Here is a 15,013-nt window from a genome sequence, read left to right as displayed (position 1 = left end):
TAATTCGTCAGCCCTCCACTTTCAAAACTAATTCGTCGGCCCTCCACTTTCAAAAATAATTCTTCAGCTCTCCACTTTCAAAACTAATTCGTCGGCCCTCCACTTTCAAAACTAATTCGTCGGCCCTCCACTTTCAAAACTAATTCGTCGGCCCTCTACTTTTAGGTCATGTCTTTGTCAGTACGAAATGAAATTTTTGTTTAATTAAAGGCTTTTTCGTACAGCTCAACCCAAAGTATTGAATAACATTGAAAAGTAAACACACAAATTTTAGGAACATTCTTCCTGCCGCAAATAGTCAGGGCGCTGAGTTCTGAAAAATAAACGAGTTCGTGCAAATTCGGGGGAACTTACAAAAACTTCACCAGATGATACATAAATACTTAGTATAAACGATTTTACTTACTGGCCTTCTTAATTCTACTTGCATATATTCCAAAAACAAAAAATATAAACATGTATGAACGATGTTTTTCTTCGGTCCTTCACCGCCATATTTTTATGAAATCGAATGTTGCAAAACATTCTTTTATTTCCGATCGAATAATTTCACGGGGGTGAATGTAAAATGAATTCATTAACAATACATTTTATTACCTGTTGTTATCAATTTTCAATATTTCATTCTTTTTTTTAAATATAAAATGCTTTTGTAAAAGCAGATAGTTTAGATTTTTGTTCTTTCGAAACTAAATATGTTACATTTGAACAAACAACACAAACCCCCGTGTTCTTATTCGTGAGCTAAATGTGGTAACGCGGGAGTTTCTACAGCTGGAGGAGGGATAAAAAACAGGTTGCAATGAATGTGCGAAAGAAAATTTATCGAAAATGAGCTCAAAGAAACCGATGAAACTCGTTCTATCTCCAGCTAAAAAAAGTAAGCAAGAAGTGAAATGTATTATACACAACAACAATTACAAGAAAGAAACAAAGTTAAGAGCATTCACAGAAAAATCAGCCGAAAAAGTGAAAATAGCAAGGTATGTTGCAAGTTTGATTATATTGTTTTATTTTTTAATTTATGGTTTTCATGACTTTATTGTAACAGCGCTATACTTCCGTTTTTTATAGTGAAATTCGAAATGATGAAAATGTCACTGATTTAGTGAGCGGCGATCTTTCCGATTTGAAATTTCATCAGAAATGTTTAGATGCGTATGTCCACCCAAAAACATTAGCTACCATACAAAAGAAAAAAGAAAAAGCTGAAGCAAGCGACGATGAAACGGGAGATGTTAACGACATAGAAGAACAACAACCAACTTCAACTATCCGAATGTCACAGAGAAAGAGAGGCAGAACAGGTAAATATTTATCTTAATTTTATAATTTTATGTTGTAATCGTGCACAAACAGGCTATTCTGACTTTTATATTTCTTGTGACTTTTCTAATGTCTGACTGATCTTATTTAAGGTCAATCACTTGCCAAGCAAGATGAGTGCTGTATCTGCCAAAAAAGAAAAACGAGTACAACAGGTAGTGGCTACAAAAAGAAAAACGGGCTCGAAAGATTTGGTTAAATGGTTGAACAGATTTGGACATTGCATATCATATAACGAAACTGCATACCTGGAAACATTTTTAGCCAACGAAGAAATAAAAAATCAAATGGTGAAGTTTTATGTACCCTACTCCGTACAACCATCATCATTCATAACATTTGTTTGGGATAACAATGATATAAACCCGGAAACTTTAAGTGGAACGTCGATGCATTGTACCAATGGCATAATAGTTCAATTGAGAAGAGATGATATGGTTGATTTTGATAGCGAACGCATAAATTACGCAAAGCCACCAAGAAGAAGATCGTTCAAATATATACCTGATCAGCTGGAAGAGTACACTACCAAGAAAAGGTGAGTTTCAAAATAAGTATGTAGCAAACTAACAAATGATCGAATTGACGTTATAACGACATTTGTAACGGTGTTTATGTGGTCATTATATAAATAACAACAGTTACGACATTTTTTAGATTCAACCCTATTTCAATGAAAAATGTTCGTCTTGACTCTATCGAAGATCATTTATCAACTTCCGCTTGTATCGAGTCCATATGGGCCTTGTTACGCTTTCAAGCGAAACAAAATAATGTTCCACAGTCAATACCTGCATGGACCGGCTTCAACTATTTGCTTGATGGTGAAGTCACACATCAAACTTAGGATTGCTAGAAACAGACGTTGTTCTAGATCAAGCTATATATGCTAAAGCCGTAGAAATTCTTCAAGATCCTGCCAATGTGGAGCTAAAAACTTTCATTTCACTGAGGATGGGAGCATTTCACACTTCGTGTATTTTCATAGCTGTAATTGGTAAGCGGTTCGCCGATGGTGGTTTGCGTGACTTGATTATTGAATCTAACATATTGGGTGAGTGTTCCTTTGTTTATATAAGTCCCATGAATTTGAGAGAAGTGTGAACCCTGCCTACTACCGAGAAATACGTGAGTCCTGTTCTTAATGAAATGGAGTTTCTTGCTTTTAGGTACACGTTCTGTGGAGAGAACTTTGAATGGAAAGCATTACAACCATGCCATACGCACGTTGAAGTACGTTTATGAAGCGCTTTATCGCTTAAAAATTGAACATTTTGAACACTGGTTAGTACAGCATGGTAAAAATCTCAATGACTACATTTTAACGGAGGAGTTCCAAACTTGCTTAAAAGAGGTACAAATATTTAGCTTCTTTTGTTTCTTTGGGCCTTTTTTGACTTTTTAGAGCAGCATGTTTTCAGATGATTATTCCTTTTACTGTTCAGGTTTCATTTCAATCTTTCCAAGATGTGACTGGCCTTGAAGGTCTGTTTGAACTGATGGAAGAGTACGAACGTGATATTAAACAAGCAGGTAAAACAGCATTGTATTGGTTGTCTTTCATAAAGATGATGGACGTGTTGTTTGGATTTATACGAGGTTTAAAAATTGGTAACTGGGAATTGCACCTAGACGCAACACGCCAAATGCTGCCATGGTTTTTTGCATACGACCGTCCCAATTATTCCCGCTATTGTACATTCTATGTCATGGAGATGCTGCGCTTGCCAGAAACACATCCCGGAATATGTGAGGAATTCACGTAAGTCTGATATTTCGTAATGCGTTGGCGACTTGTAGTTTAAACATGTAGCTTTTTGAGAAAATTTATTAAAACTCTTTAGTAACGGAAATTTTGCGGTTAGAAGATCTCCTGGAAAATTCAATAAAGTTCCCAGTGACCAATGCATAGAGCAAACCATTAACAGAGAACAAAAATGTCATGGTGGAATAACTGGATACAGCACTTCTCCTGGGACTATACAAAGATGGGTATTTACTAGCCACACTATTGCAAAATGTATAAGTATCCTCGAAGACATGCTGACAATCAAACAAAAAATGTCACATCCCAAAGAATTAGGTAAATCCAGAATGGAATTCGACGAAGCTTCTGTTCAGAGATGCTACGACACTTTGGTCTCTTGGGGAAGCCCATTTAACAGCCGAGACAGCCTTGTTCAAATTTGTTCTGGTGTGGAAGCTACCACAGTCGTCGAGAAAAACTTACTGGAAGCCCATTCTGTTGGAAAAAAAGAGATGGAAGAATTTGTTGAAAAAAGAATCAAGTCAAATGAAATTTCCTTCTATGATCGAATTAAAAAAAACCGTCTCAAAACGTTTAAGGATGTCGCAGTGAAGAAGGTGTGTAAGGTAAAAGAGAAGAACATTACGATCGCTGCAGAACGAAGTGTGTTTGCAAAGTTGTTAATCATTGCACAAAACCGCAATAATATTTCGATGAAGGAAGTCTTGAGTTACCCTTTGAGTCCAATTCCTTGGGCTCTTGCTCTTCCAGATGGGGGGCTTGTGAAAACAGTCAAGTCTAAGTTGTTGGCGAAAATAGAAGAGGGTATTGACCCAGAAGAATCCTTACCCACGAATTGTTGTACGATTTTTGATGGAATGGTTTTGCTGCAGCAATTGGATGGTATTCCACTCCTCACATTCGGGGATATATCAGAGTTTCTTTTAAAGAGAATCTTGCGGTGTAAGTCTCAAATCATCTACTTCGTTACTGACCAGTACTTCCAGAATTCTGTGAAAGGCTATGAGAGAAGCAGACGTACCGCAGATGGAACACTCCGAGTACGCATCGAACGAAGAGATCAAAAGAAGCCATCTCAGTTGAAGAAGTACATGCGCAACGACGAAAACAAAAAAGAAATCACTCAGTTTTTATTAAACGACTGGTCCAATGAAAGTCGATTTGTAGGTCTACTAGATCGTCGTGAAATTTACTTCAATTGTTTGTCAAAATTTTTCAAAATATATGTCGTCAACGGTCGTGTATGTTGTGAAGAAGAATCGTCCTTAGAAAACCACCAAGAAGAGGCAGACACCAAGGTATTTCTCTGTTGCAACCACGCAAGCGTGACTGGCGTTGATAATGCATGCATCGTAACCGTGGACAGTGACATTGTCATATATGCTGTACATTTTGAAAATAAAATTGGAATCAACATTTATCTACAGATCGGTTCGGGTGGACGGAAACGAATCTTAAGTGTGACCAAAATTCGAGATGCTGTTGGTCCCGCAATTGCAGAGGCTCTTCCAGCTTTCCATGCTTTTACAGGTAATGACTTCACAAGTGCATTTCACGGCATAGGGAAAGTGAAGCCATACAACTTATTGAAAGCTAACGAAATATTTCAAAATGTGTTTGCCAAGCTAGGTAAATCTGCGACATTTGATGTTGACCTCTTTCCACACATTGAGCAATTTGTTTGCAAATTATATGGAGTCAGTGCAACTAACACAGATGACGCACGCTACAAAAAGTTCTGTTCGTGTAAACCTACACCTGAGCCGCAACAGCTTCCTCCAACTCGAGATGCACTACTAAATCATTGTAAAAGAGTTTCATATATCACAGCGATAGTTCGAAATTCTTTGGTTGCAAATCCAAACCTACCAAGCCCAAATGGACATGGATGGAATGTCAACGGTGAGAAACTAGAGATCATTTGGCTATTAAGACGACCTGCACCAGATGCTCTATTGGAAATGGTTTCTTGTTCTTGCCGTAAGTCATCATCTTGCGCCAAAGAAACTTGTGTTTGTAGCTCGTACGATTTGCCTTGCACAGATTTATGCTCCTGTAACTGTGTTGATCAAGGATCAGACAACGACGAGATAATTCTCGAAAATGATGTTGAAGACGATAGTTCTGATGACGAAAGTGAGGATGACACAGAAGATGAAGAAACTTTATTTTCAGATTAACATTAATATTCTTGGTTTTTAAGTATATGTTAGATAATAAATTAGTTAGTGTATTTCCTGTCAAATATTCGATATTTTCTCATACAGAGGTTTGGTGACAAGATTTATGCGCATTAATATCATAATTACGGAGCCGAAAGTAACTTCGGCGTTATTGAGTCCCATTTTGTTTTACATTTCGACAAAAAATGCTCACGGCAATATGTTTTCTGTGGGGTTTTATAGTTGTGGCTGTTAGCTTTTTTATGCTGTGACGTCATTTCTAAAAATAGGACAAGCAAGAAAATTCAAGAAGGCCAGTAAATGTTTTTTAAATGCTTTTATATATACGATTGTGCCGTGTGAATATCAGAAGTTCTCCTAAATTTCCCAAAATAAATTAACTCAGCGCCCCGACTAAAACTAAGTAAGGCCAAGACATTCACACTTCGCGAAGTGAGGAAAAGGCTTTAATAAAACCACGCGGAACATGCATATCTGGATCATTCTAATTTTAGGAAAGATCAGAAATAGTTGTTTTATCGTCAAAGAAATCTTTTCCTGGCTTAACATTTTTTTTATATCGACCCTAAGATAAGAAGTAACAAAGATAGACAGATTTACAGTAATCATAAAATAAAGCTATTGGTTTTATGAAAGATTACAACAGAAAAATTAGATGTGAAGAATTGAATTTATAGACATCTACATACTTTCTTTTAACACGCAAAAAAAGATTTGAATTTCTTTGACTTATATGATGTTCCAAATACAGGAATGGTAGTGGAAAAGCAAACTCGTTCCCATTTAGTCGAATGATGGTGGTGACGAATCAAGTATTTTCATTAGTCACACTTTATTACTTTATGCCATGGCAAAAATTATACAGTTTAAAGTGTTACGTGTGGCACGAGGTGCACATACGTGTGGCACGAGGTGCAAATACGTGTGGCACGAGGTGCACATTCCCAGTGTAATTAAACCCAGGAGAAAAAGTTAAAACGTTCATAGGACATTAAAAACCCATAAAAGGTTAGATTTCGCCTAAAGATTTTTTGTTACGTGTTAGTATTGTGTTTCTTTTTGTCGGAAAGTCAATTTTTGTGTCATTGACATCGAGTGCGAACTTTCACATGATGATCTCGTTATGTTGATTAACTCATCCGTTGTTTTTTCTGCTGTCTCGTCTCTTTCTCTTAATTACCTCCCTGTAATGACGTAATATTCTAAAATAAAACAATTTTGTGAGCATGCTCATTTAAGTGTGTTGTTAGCGCCTCATACTCTCCAAAATCAATCCCGGACACTTTTTGGATGAAAGTAAGAATATTCACTAATGAAACATGGTAATATCCCGACAGCTAAACAACAAAGCATCTGTTTAATCATTGATCATAAAATTCTGTCATTTCCTTTTCTAACTAGTTTAAAAATTTTGGTCGGAAATAAGCAAGTACCGTTATACAGTTGTTTTTGTTTAATAAAATATCAAATATATGCGTGTTTTATTTATTTATTATTACAGTATAGGCATGCAGAAATGCGAAGTTAGGCTTTCATATGCTTAGCCTCTTTCCACACCCCAAGGTTATTTTACGCCTTTAACGAAACCAATTCACTTCCAACTTACTTAAAAGAAGACAAGGTTTCCGGCACAGTAACATGCGCCGAAAATCCCTAGGGACGAGGTTGGTTATAAGAAAGAACAGCCTTGAAAACCACACAGTTTAAAACTTTATGCACGCACTTTTGATACCTAAAAGTATATTTCCTACAAGGAGGGTGAGGATGGAGTAAATCTCACGGAGAAGAAAATTTAGCAGGATTTAACAAGATTGAGTAATAACATATACATTAGACATTTCAAAACTTGAGTCTCAGTTCAGTGTTTTTGTTCCCAGTACTTTATGAGTTTCATTGACGTATAAAAAAGTTGATTGTTTGACCTGTGACCCTAGCTTGTTTTCCTGCCAACACCCAACGGGGGCTTTATTCTGCCAACACCTAACGGGGCTTACACGAAATCCATTTCCTTGTCACAAATTGTACAAATTGCTATTTTGAGTACCAAAAGTAAATTAAGAAAGTTTTAGTAGTGTTCTTATCTTGAGGTTTTGTTGCAGAGAATAATGGATATTCGAAGTTATCAGAGTTCCTTGTTCTGACCTCGAGATCCGGCAGACACCCGGGCACAGAGGACGATTTTTGAATCATCAAGTCAAAATTGAAAATTGACCTTTTATATAAAATGCGTATGTACAATAATTTACTAAAATATATTTTGTAAAAATTTACAGTCGTATCCAATTTTAGTATTGAACTTTTCACAAAATCTTGCGAACAGAAATTAAAAAATGATAAAAAAAACAAACTAGCTTTCCTGTCTCCTAAGAAAATTTTAAAAAATCAACAGGCGTGGAATTTTTTTTAAAAAAAATAGGTGTACGATGAAGATAAGCAATGAAAAATCGTTTCGTATTAAAGAATCGCCGTACGAAACCTCTTTAAAATGTTAGCCAGCACACCTAAAGAATATACCGAATTGGTAGCATACGGCAAAATAATTAAACGATAACATTTTCTCCCTCCATACGAAAAACACACCACTCATCAATTGTATAAATAGATGATAAATATGAACAATAACTGGAAGATAACTTTGTACCATCACTTTTGATTAGCCATTTTTAGTTTTATAAAGTAATTTGCGCTAGAAAAAAAATAAATTTTAAAACCATGAAATCATATGCTTACATTTCTTTTTTAAAAATCTCTATACAGAATCCACAATGTTGGTTTGCGGCTATACTTCGTGGAATATTTGCACTGCTTCTGCGGGGTAAAAGCCCTGTTTAGAATCTTCTAGCAATCCGAAACAAAACCCTTCCTTATTACGAGGACGAAGTTCGTACAAGATAGCGCCGGCTTTGAAGGATAGATCGTTAGACCCTTGGCCGTAGACGTTCATGATAGCAATTCTTAAATTCATTTGTTCGTGTTTCGAGGAGGCGGTGGAGCGAGATGATGCTATGGACGATAAACTTTGCATTGAGGACGTCCTACTACTAGCAGTCAATCGATCGTGCTTTCTCAAAGCTTGTTCATTTAACACTTCTCTTTTAGTTACATGTTTGTCCTCTGATAAGGAGTTTTTGACGCGCTCGTTGTTAGGCAAAGCCATACGAAAACTTTCGGAAGAAGTAGAGGAATCGGTGTTGTGATTTTCACTGGCCAATGAGTGATTTTCTCGAGCGAGCTTAGAGTTCAAATTATTTTTACTGGCTACTGTTCGACTTTCTCGAGCGGGCTCGGAGTTCAAGTGTTCTTTGATAGCCTCGTTAGTGTTAATATTGTAACTGCCTTCGTGTGGCTCCGAGTGGTAACGCCTGTGATCATTTTTAAAGTTTTTTCTGTTGTCCTCGGTCGTTATTTGAAAGGAGTTTTGCTCGCTCTCCTCGTTTATCGATTCAAAACTGGCTACTGCAAAAAGACGATGATTATTCCGACTTCGAGAATTACTATGAGGAGGCCTGCTATGTATATGTTCGTTTAATTTCGACGAGTTTAAGTTCTCATGACTTTTGCTAAGTTGTTCGTTAATAAAAGCTTTCGTAAATATGTTCTTAGAGGTGGTTCGTACAGGAACTGTCGGTTTTTCACCAATCAGTGATGGCTTTTGTACTTCGTGAGCCCCAATCAACTTTGCTCTGACAACTGACGGCTTTGGAGGTATTGAAGGTTTAGGTGAAATAGCTGGCTTTGAGGATACTAAAGGTGTCACACTGTCTGAAGAATGAAAAATGTGCTTATCTATCGTAGATGGTGATTTAGTCTGTACGTTACGAGTTGAATCCATACTACTCAAACGATGACGAGGGAACGAGATTGCTGAAATATTGACATCGACATTTATTCCCAAATCTTCACTAGCGCATGATTCCTCAGTCTTTTTACTAGCGCATGATTCCTCAGTCTTTTTAAGAGGTGAGTTTGGCAACGATACGCTCTGCTCTTTTTCCACCACGCCTAAGTCATCTTTTGGCACCACGACAGCCGCTAATGAGGACTTTTTCCTTGACTTTCGTGGAATAGGAACAAGGTAAGGCCGTTCGTCATCAGGACTTAATTTAACTTGGTCACCGACAAGAGTTGGTAAGGACCACGCAGGCTTCATACAAGATGCGTAACGATTTGCAAGATAAAAGAAATTTGATTTAGGTGTTTCTTGGAAGGATCTGGGTCGAAGTCTATCTATTGGTTTCATAGTATCAAATCGCGAACCTCGAAGTGCTACATCATCCGTGTTAATTTCTTCAGAATTCCTTCGATCTTTTCTGTGGTGAGATCTCCCAACGGCATCGATTGAGGCTAAACACTCAGTGGAACGCGTCACTAAACTGTCAGTAGAACCCAATTTTCCTTCTGCCGCCAAGTTACGGTATGTATGCAGCATGTGTCGTTTTCTGGGTTTGGGCGGAACAGGCTTGGAGGGTGGATCGGTCAGACCAGACTCATGATGAGATCCTTCGTTGTCGGTGTCTTCTTCTTGACGATTGCTTACTACCGGTTCCAATGACGACTGCTCGTAACGAGAATCATCTCCATCAGATAGGTTTTCAGCAAACTTTGCATCTAAATTACAACCACACAAGAATACACAACTTTATGTAAATCGCGTAAACTTCCTGTTACGTTTAGAAACACTTTTTCCATTTAAAGATAAAAATGCTACACTCAAACCCAACAGAGATATTTTAAGGGGAATAAAAATACTAGCAACGTGTACCGAGAGAATTCAGCATCGCTCTGGAGACCACATTAATTCTTGATGCAGAGTTTCCCTGTAAAAGTAAAAAAACAGAGTTAAATGAGAAAAAGTCATAACACAGGTACGTCAGAACACATGTACGTCACAATACCACGTCACAGAACATTCCATAAAGGTTTCAACGAAATACACCGGTGGACATCACAAGTTACCTTAGATCTTGCATCGCTTTCAGGGAACGTATCACTACTGTATCCGTTCTCATCTTCTCTGCTCTTCTTTACTGCAGATAACATTCTCGTGTGAACTTCACTATCTGAAACCGTGCCTTTGTCGTCGAGTTCATCTTGAAGATACTTGTGGAAGTCCAGATTAGATGTCTGCGGCTAAAATAAGTAAGATATGGCAAAAACTAACATTATTTAGGAAGCTTGCACAAAGAGTTTACAAGAATTTTGCACATTTTTTTAAGAGGTCACCTGCGTGGTCGGAAAAAAAAAACGGCAAAAAAAAACACTACACTACATTATGTAAAGTGTGAATGAAACACCCTGTACATACCTGGACGTAAGAAGAGGGAAACCAGCCATCTTCGTGCGTACTCAGACACCGTCCTTTCCACCAGCCTGTCTCCGACGTTTTTAGAACATCGACTAAATCACCAACTTGTAGGCGTAGCTCGTTTCTTTCAACAGGATCATTCGGGAAAATGGCGATAAACAATCCGGATATATCGATTTCATCGGTTGGTGAATCGTGTGATTTGTCGGACGCGTCGGACTTTTGGTCGTCCATGTGACTATTTCTGTTTTGCTTTCCAATATGGTGATCTTCTGAACTAGTATCTATAGACTCGATTATTCCATCCAGGAACATAATGGACTAAAAAAACACAATTAAATCAAATCCTACTGGTACTATAAAAAAGACCAAACGCGGGAAAATATTTCGAACTTACATCAACAGCATTTTTAGTTTCTGCGTATTGCTTAGGGTCAAAAGGGGCAACAAAGTTTTGTGGCACCCATCCTTCTTTGCCAGCAGCATTGGTAGCTTTTACCCAACCACCTTCGTCCGTGATAGTCACCGTTACAAGGTCTGATTGATGAAGCGCTAATTCGCGAAAGTCTTGCGGATCAAAATCAAATAAAGCAATGTGTGGAATACCTGCAAGAGAAAAAATAGAAGTGAAAAAAAGAATGGCACGTCGTAAACACCAAGTACGTGATATTTTACTCAACTGACCTATTGTCGCATGTTGTTTTGTTTTTGAACCACGAGTCTTCTTCTTCACAATGCTTTGGATGAAACTTAAAGGAGTCACCTTCTCCCGTTTCGGAGGCTCCTCGTCGACATTGCTATGCACAGAAACGTTAGTGGAGGAACAACTTTTCGGAGAAATAGAATGTGAGGTGCCAATCTCGGACGTTCCCGACTCGATGGAATCAGTTGACTTCTGAGAAGAATCGCGTACTTTCGGATTTTGCAGTTTTTCAGCTACAGCTGATGGATCAAAATATTGACTACCATAGCCGGACTCCATTCTATCCGAACGCGTTAAGGAACCAGAAATACTATGGTTGTTCGCATTTAAGCACAAAGCTTCCGTTTCAATTCTTACATCGTTTGTCTTTGATGCTAAATAACAAAATAATAAGATTCACAATGAGTACCTTACATCAAAGCATTCTAACTTACATTAACTCACTATTTACGCTACTAGCCACCTGTAAAACCAACAAGAATACACCCCAACTCACCAACAGCGGGCTGGTAACTAAAAAAATCTGTATCGACTTGCAACTGAGAGCACTGGCCTCTAAGTACGGCTTGCTTTAATCTTTCTAACGCGTTCGTAGTACCAGCTGCAAACTTTAGGTTCAAATCAGCGATGACGCTTCCTTGTCTAAAAGATAAATCATAAGGATAAAAGGGAACGAGAAAAGTGGCGCGCAAAATCTAAAACAATAACAAGACGTCAAGGTTTCATGTATACTATCAAATAAAACGTTTAAATTGGGGTATTTACCTAAATCTCAGGAGTGTGGTGCTTTTAAAACCATCAAAATTTAAGTATAAGTCTGCAATCTAAAAAAATGGAGTGGCTTTTGTGGTGAACTTTGTTTCTGAATTAGACAAGGACTAGATAGACAGAAGTACATGGCTGATCGAATGTAGCAAGCAAAGTAGAATTTTGGAGGATCAAAAATCTTTTTTTTTTTTCCATTTTGTAATCATTTATAAATATTTTTGTTCATGATAGTTGCGACATCGTTTGTGGTTGCGAATCTTCTTTGTGGCAAATTAAAAAGCGAACTGGTCACAATTAACGGTATATTTTCATTGTAAAGAGAACGTTACATCGCCTTTACGACCACGTTGAGACTTTTACAATTGCAACACTATATATTCTCAGCATGATAAAATTACATCGAAGTAATCTTCACACAAAACAAATTAAACTTACTGATTCTACGGTGTACGATTTCATCATTTGGTACTCTTTTGAGTCCAGTTGAATGTAAATTTCATTCCATGGAGTCATCAACTTTATGCTAACATTGTGTTCAAAGTCTGAAAAATTTACATTTTGAGAATAACCATACCAATAAAAAACTTGCCAAAATGAGATCTTTTGCTTTTTGTGCATTTTTGCAGAGTCGAAGACTTAATTTTACAATCATATCATCAAAACAACATTTTAAGTGAGGCAAACAGGTACATTTCAAAGCTACAAGGCACAATTTTTTTTATATTTAATAGTACATTTGAACTCTCTCAAAATAGTGAACATCCTAAATGGTTAAAACATAACATTCTTAAAGCAATAGCTAGTGTTTTAAGACAAGATGATAAGCGTTCATTACATCAATATTATTTACTTTTTAGAAAAACAAAATTTATGATAAGTAAATAATTTTCAAAAAACTGAAATTCCCCTGGGTAGTAAAAACTTCAATTTTCAATAGTTGGGGAAGGGTGCGAAATAGAAATGAAGTCAATTTTTTTGTCTTCACTGAATTACCTTGTGAAGGTACTACTGTCTGTTCTTGTTTCGCAGTGAATTGATCAGGTTTTCGAAGATTTCTATCATTTTCACCAGGTTCGATAACTAAAATAACAAAAACATTAGTTTAGGTTTATGTTTTCAATTTCTTGTCAATATTAAGACCAACATAATTTAGTTGAGAGGGGAACTTCTAAAATTTCGATAACTTGAACCTCAACTGTTTGTTAATTTTCCTTATTTGGCCCAAAAAAGGCTTTTTTGAGGTTTTGACTATTTAATATAAGAATACAAGAATAACATTTGCTATATGACTGTACCTATTTTTTTACAGCTTCCAAAACAAAATACAGCACAACATCGTACAAAAGTTCTTTCAATCAATCTTATTTTTATTATTTTTTTATTTTACGAAAAACCTTTTTAGTTCTTTGTCTGCGCCTTTTAGTATCAAGTTTCTAAACATTAAAGATTTTTTTCAGCTTGTCAAAGTTTCCTAAATTTTTTTTTAAAATTTTGCTCTTTTATTTAAGTGACACACACTCTAAACTTGTTAAAGTTCACTTGTCAACGTTCACAGCAGACAGGACTTTGGATCATAGGTTATTTTGCTAGTCCAAAGATATTTCTGACCTTGACGACTTGTGAAGCAAATTTTTCTATAATTTAGACAGTGCAGTAAGGCAGCTAGCACCATTTCTCAAAAAGCAAAGCAGCATTCACTGAAAAACGCTGTGCAGCAGGAAAGGTTGTGGAAATTCCACTTGGGTAGTTGTTAAGGAAGGGTGTAGAACCCTAAAAATGCGCTAAGTGCCGTTTTCTGTAACGTCTATTTAATGGCATAATTAACGTGACAACCTGCATAAGTCCAGGAAATCGAGAAAATAGGCAGCTTTGAAGTCAGAATCAATTATCAGTGTTGGAGGTTACAGGTCTAACTAAATAACCTAATATTCTAAAGTCTGTTGTGAACATTTACAAGACTTTGACAAGTTCAAGGTGCATAGGTCTAATATGTAAAGGTCATAAATCATTGCTTGTGGGTATGATCTTGGAAATTGAGCATTCATTCCAATAATTTTTTGAACAGAATTGTAGAAAAACATTAATTTCCCACCTTGGCTAGATTGTAGTGCTTCATTTTCATACACAAAACCAGAATAAACATTAGGTGATGGAGGCTTGTATTGATCCGCTTTTGCAACACCATGAAAATTTGATTTGTTTCCAATGTTTCTGTGTGATTGGTTGTCTCTTCTTCTTTTATAGCAGTATAATAACAGCAGCAACAGAATAACAAGAAACAAAACCCCACAAACAGTACTAGCTATAATAATATGTGTGCTATTTGAATCACCAGAATCTCCATTCCTCTTCGGTGGAGGAGAGTTAGTCGGTTTTGACTTGTACATGGGCATCTTTGTTAAAACACTTGAAGGAAAGTCTTGTTTGTAATTATGTGAAGAAGTGGGGTTCATATTATATTTAAAATGTTCAATGTTAAAAAAATATAATATGTAAGTTCGCGTTTAACTTCTTTTCGTAGTAATTAACATGCAACTGTGACTTCTCCATATTTTTAAATGAATAAATATATTAATAATAATCTAAAAAATAATTATTATTATTATTAATGTTTCTTATTTACTTTCCTGACAAATATACCAATATATGTTGAAATGTGCTGAGGATAATGCTGTAAATAAAATTTTATTTTCACAAAATACTGTATCTTTACGTTCTAGGGCAACATTGGTTACAAACTACAGAGCAACAATAATAACAGAATAAAACTTGTCAACAGCTTTTCAAAAATATAACCACAACAAAATGTGGTGAAATGAGTCTTTTACCATCAGGAAACACTCCAATGATTTTAATTTTATGCTAAGGCAAAAATTAATCCAACAAAGAAAAAATTCTTCAAGAAAACATTTTTCGTTATGAATCAATTAAAAAATTATTTAAAAAAATCGCTCCCAAAT

The 15,013-nt window shown here is 36.4% G+C and overlaps 3 protein-coding genes across 7 annotated transcripts; 2 read left to right on the top strand and 1 right to left on the bottom strand.

Annotated features, from left to right (window-relative positions):
• The first annotated feature begins 22 nt into the window (after positions 1 to 22).
• Positions 23 to 2,890, top strand: LOC130655460 (uncharacterized). Of its 4 annotated transcripts, none has more exons than XR_008984661.1 (4): positions 843 to 1,864; positions 1,984 to 2,380; positions 2,496 to 2,680; positions 2,772 to 2,890. XR_008984661.1 is itself a non-coding variant. In XM_057458217.1 (3 exons), the coding sequence occupies exons 1-3, from the start codon at positions 832 to 834 to the stop codon at positions 1,523 to 1,525; spliced, it is 492 nt and encodes a 163-aa protein (XP_057314200.1). In that variant the 5' UTR covers positions 23 to 831; the 3' UTR covers positions 1,526 to 1,611. The 4 variants fall into 4 exon arrangements, 2 of the variants coding, with proteins under 2 accessions (XP_057314200.1, XP_057314199.1); XR_008984662.1 differs by having other exon boundaries at positions 843 to 1,307; positions 1,419 to 1,864; positions 2,496 to 2,850; XM_057458217.1 differs by lacking the exons at positions 1,984 to 2,380; positions 2,496 to 2,680; positions 2,772 to 2,890 and having other exon boundaries at positions 23 to 983; positions 1,075 to 1,307; positions 1,419 to 1,611.
• Positions 2,886 to 5,581, top strand: LOC130655456 (uncharacterized). Its single transcript, XM_057458213.1, has 2 exons — positions 2,886 to 3,088; positions 3,171 to 5,581. The coding sequence occupies exons 1-2, from the start codon at positions 2,895 to 2,897 to the stop codon at positions 5,272 to 5,274; spliced, it is 2,298 nt and encodes a 765-aa protein (XP_057314196.1). The 5' UTR covers positions 2,886 to 2,894; the 3' UTR covers positions 5,275 to 5,581.
• A 742-nt stretch (positions 5,582 to 6,323) lies between these two features.
• On the bottom strand, positions 6,324 to 14,807 carry LOC130654339 (uncharacterized). 2 transcript variants are annotated; one of them, XM_057456900.1, is made up of 11 exons: positions 14,146 to 14,804; positions 13,047 to 13,133; positions 12,489 to 12,595; positions 12,051 to 12,109; positions 11,782 to 11,927; positions 11,267 to 11,659; positions 10,980 to 11,188; positions 10,583 to 10,903; positions 10,234 to 10,407; positions 10,040 to 10,094; positions 7,438 to 9,885 (listed from the first exon to the last, which is right to left on the bottom strand). In XM_057456900.1, exons 1-11 carry the CDS (start codon positions 14,504 to 14,506, stop codon positions 8,057 to 8,059), a joined length of 3,741 nt encoding a protein of 1,246 aa, XP_057312883.1. In that variant the 5' UTR covers positions 14,507 to 14,804; the 3' UTR covers positions 7,438 to 8,056. The 2 variants fall into 2 exon arrangements, with proteins under 2 accessions (XP_057312882.1, XP_057312883.1); XM_057456899.1 differs by having other exon boundaries at positions 6,324 to 9,885; positions 10,980 to 11,659; positions 14,146 to 14,807.
• Positions 14,808 to 15,013: the final 206 nt, after the last annotated feature.

Source organism: Hydractinia symbiolongicarpus, chromosome 8, assembly GCF_029227915.1.
Source record: "Hydractinia symbiolongicarpus strain clone_291-10 chromosome 8, HSymV2.1, whole genome shotgun sequence".
Classification (NCBI taxonomy): Eukaryota; Metazoa; Cnidaria; class Hydrozoa; order Anthoathecata; family Hydractiniidae; genus Hydractinia; species Hydractinia symbiolongicarpus.
The sequence above is the reverse complement of the archived record's forward strand: the minus strand, read 5'-3'. Positions and strand labels throughout refer to the sequence as shown.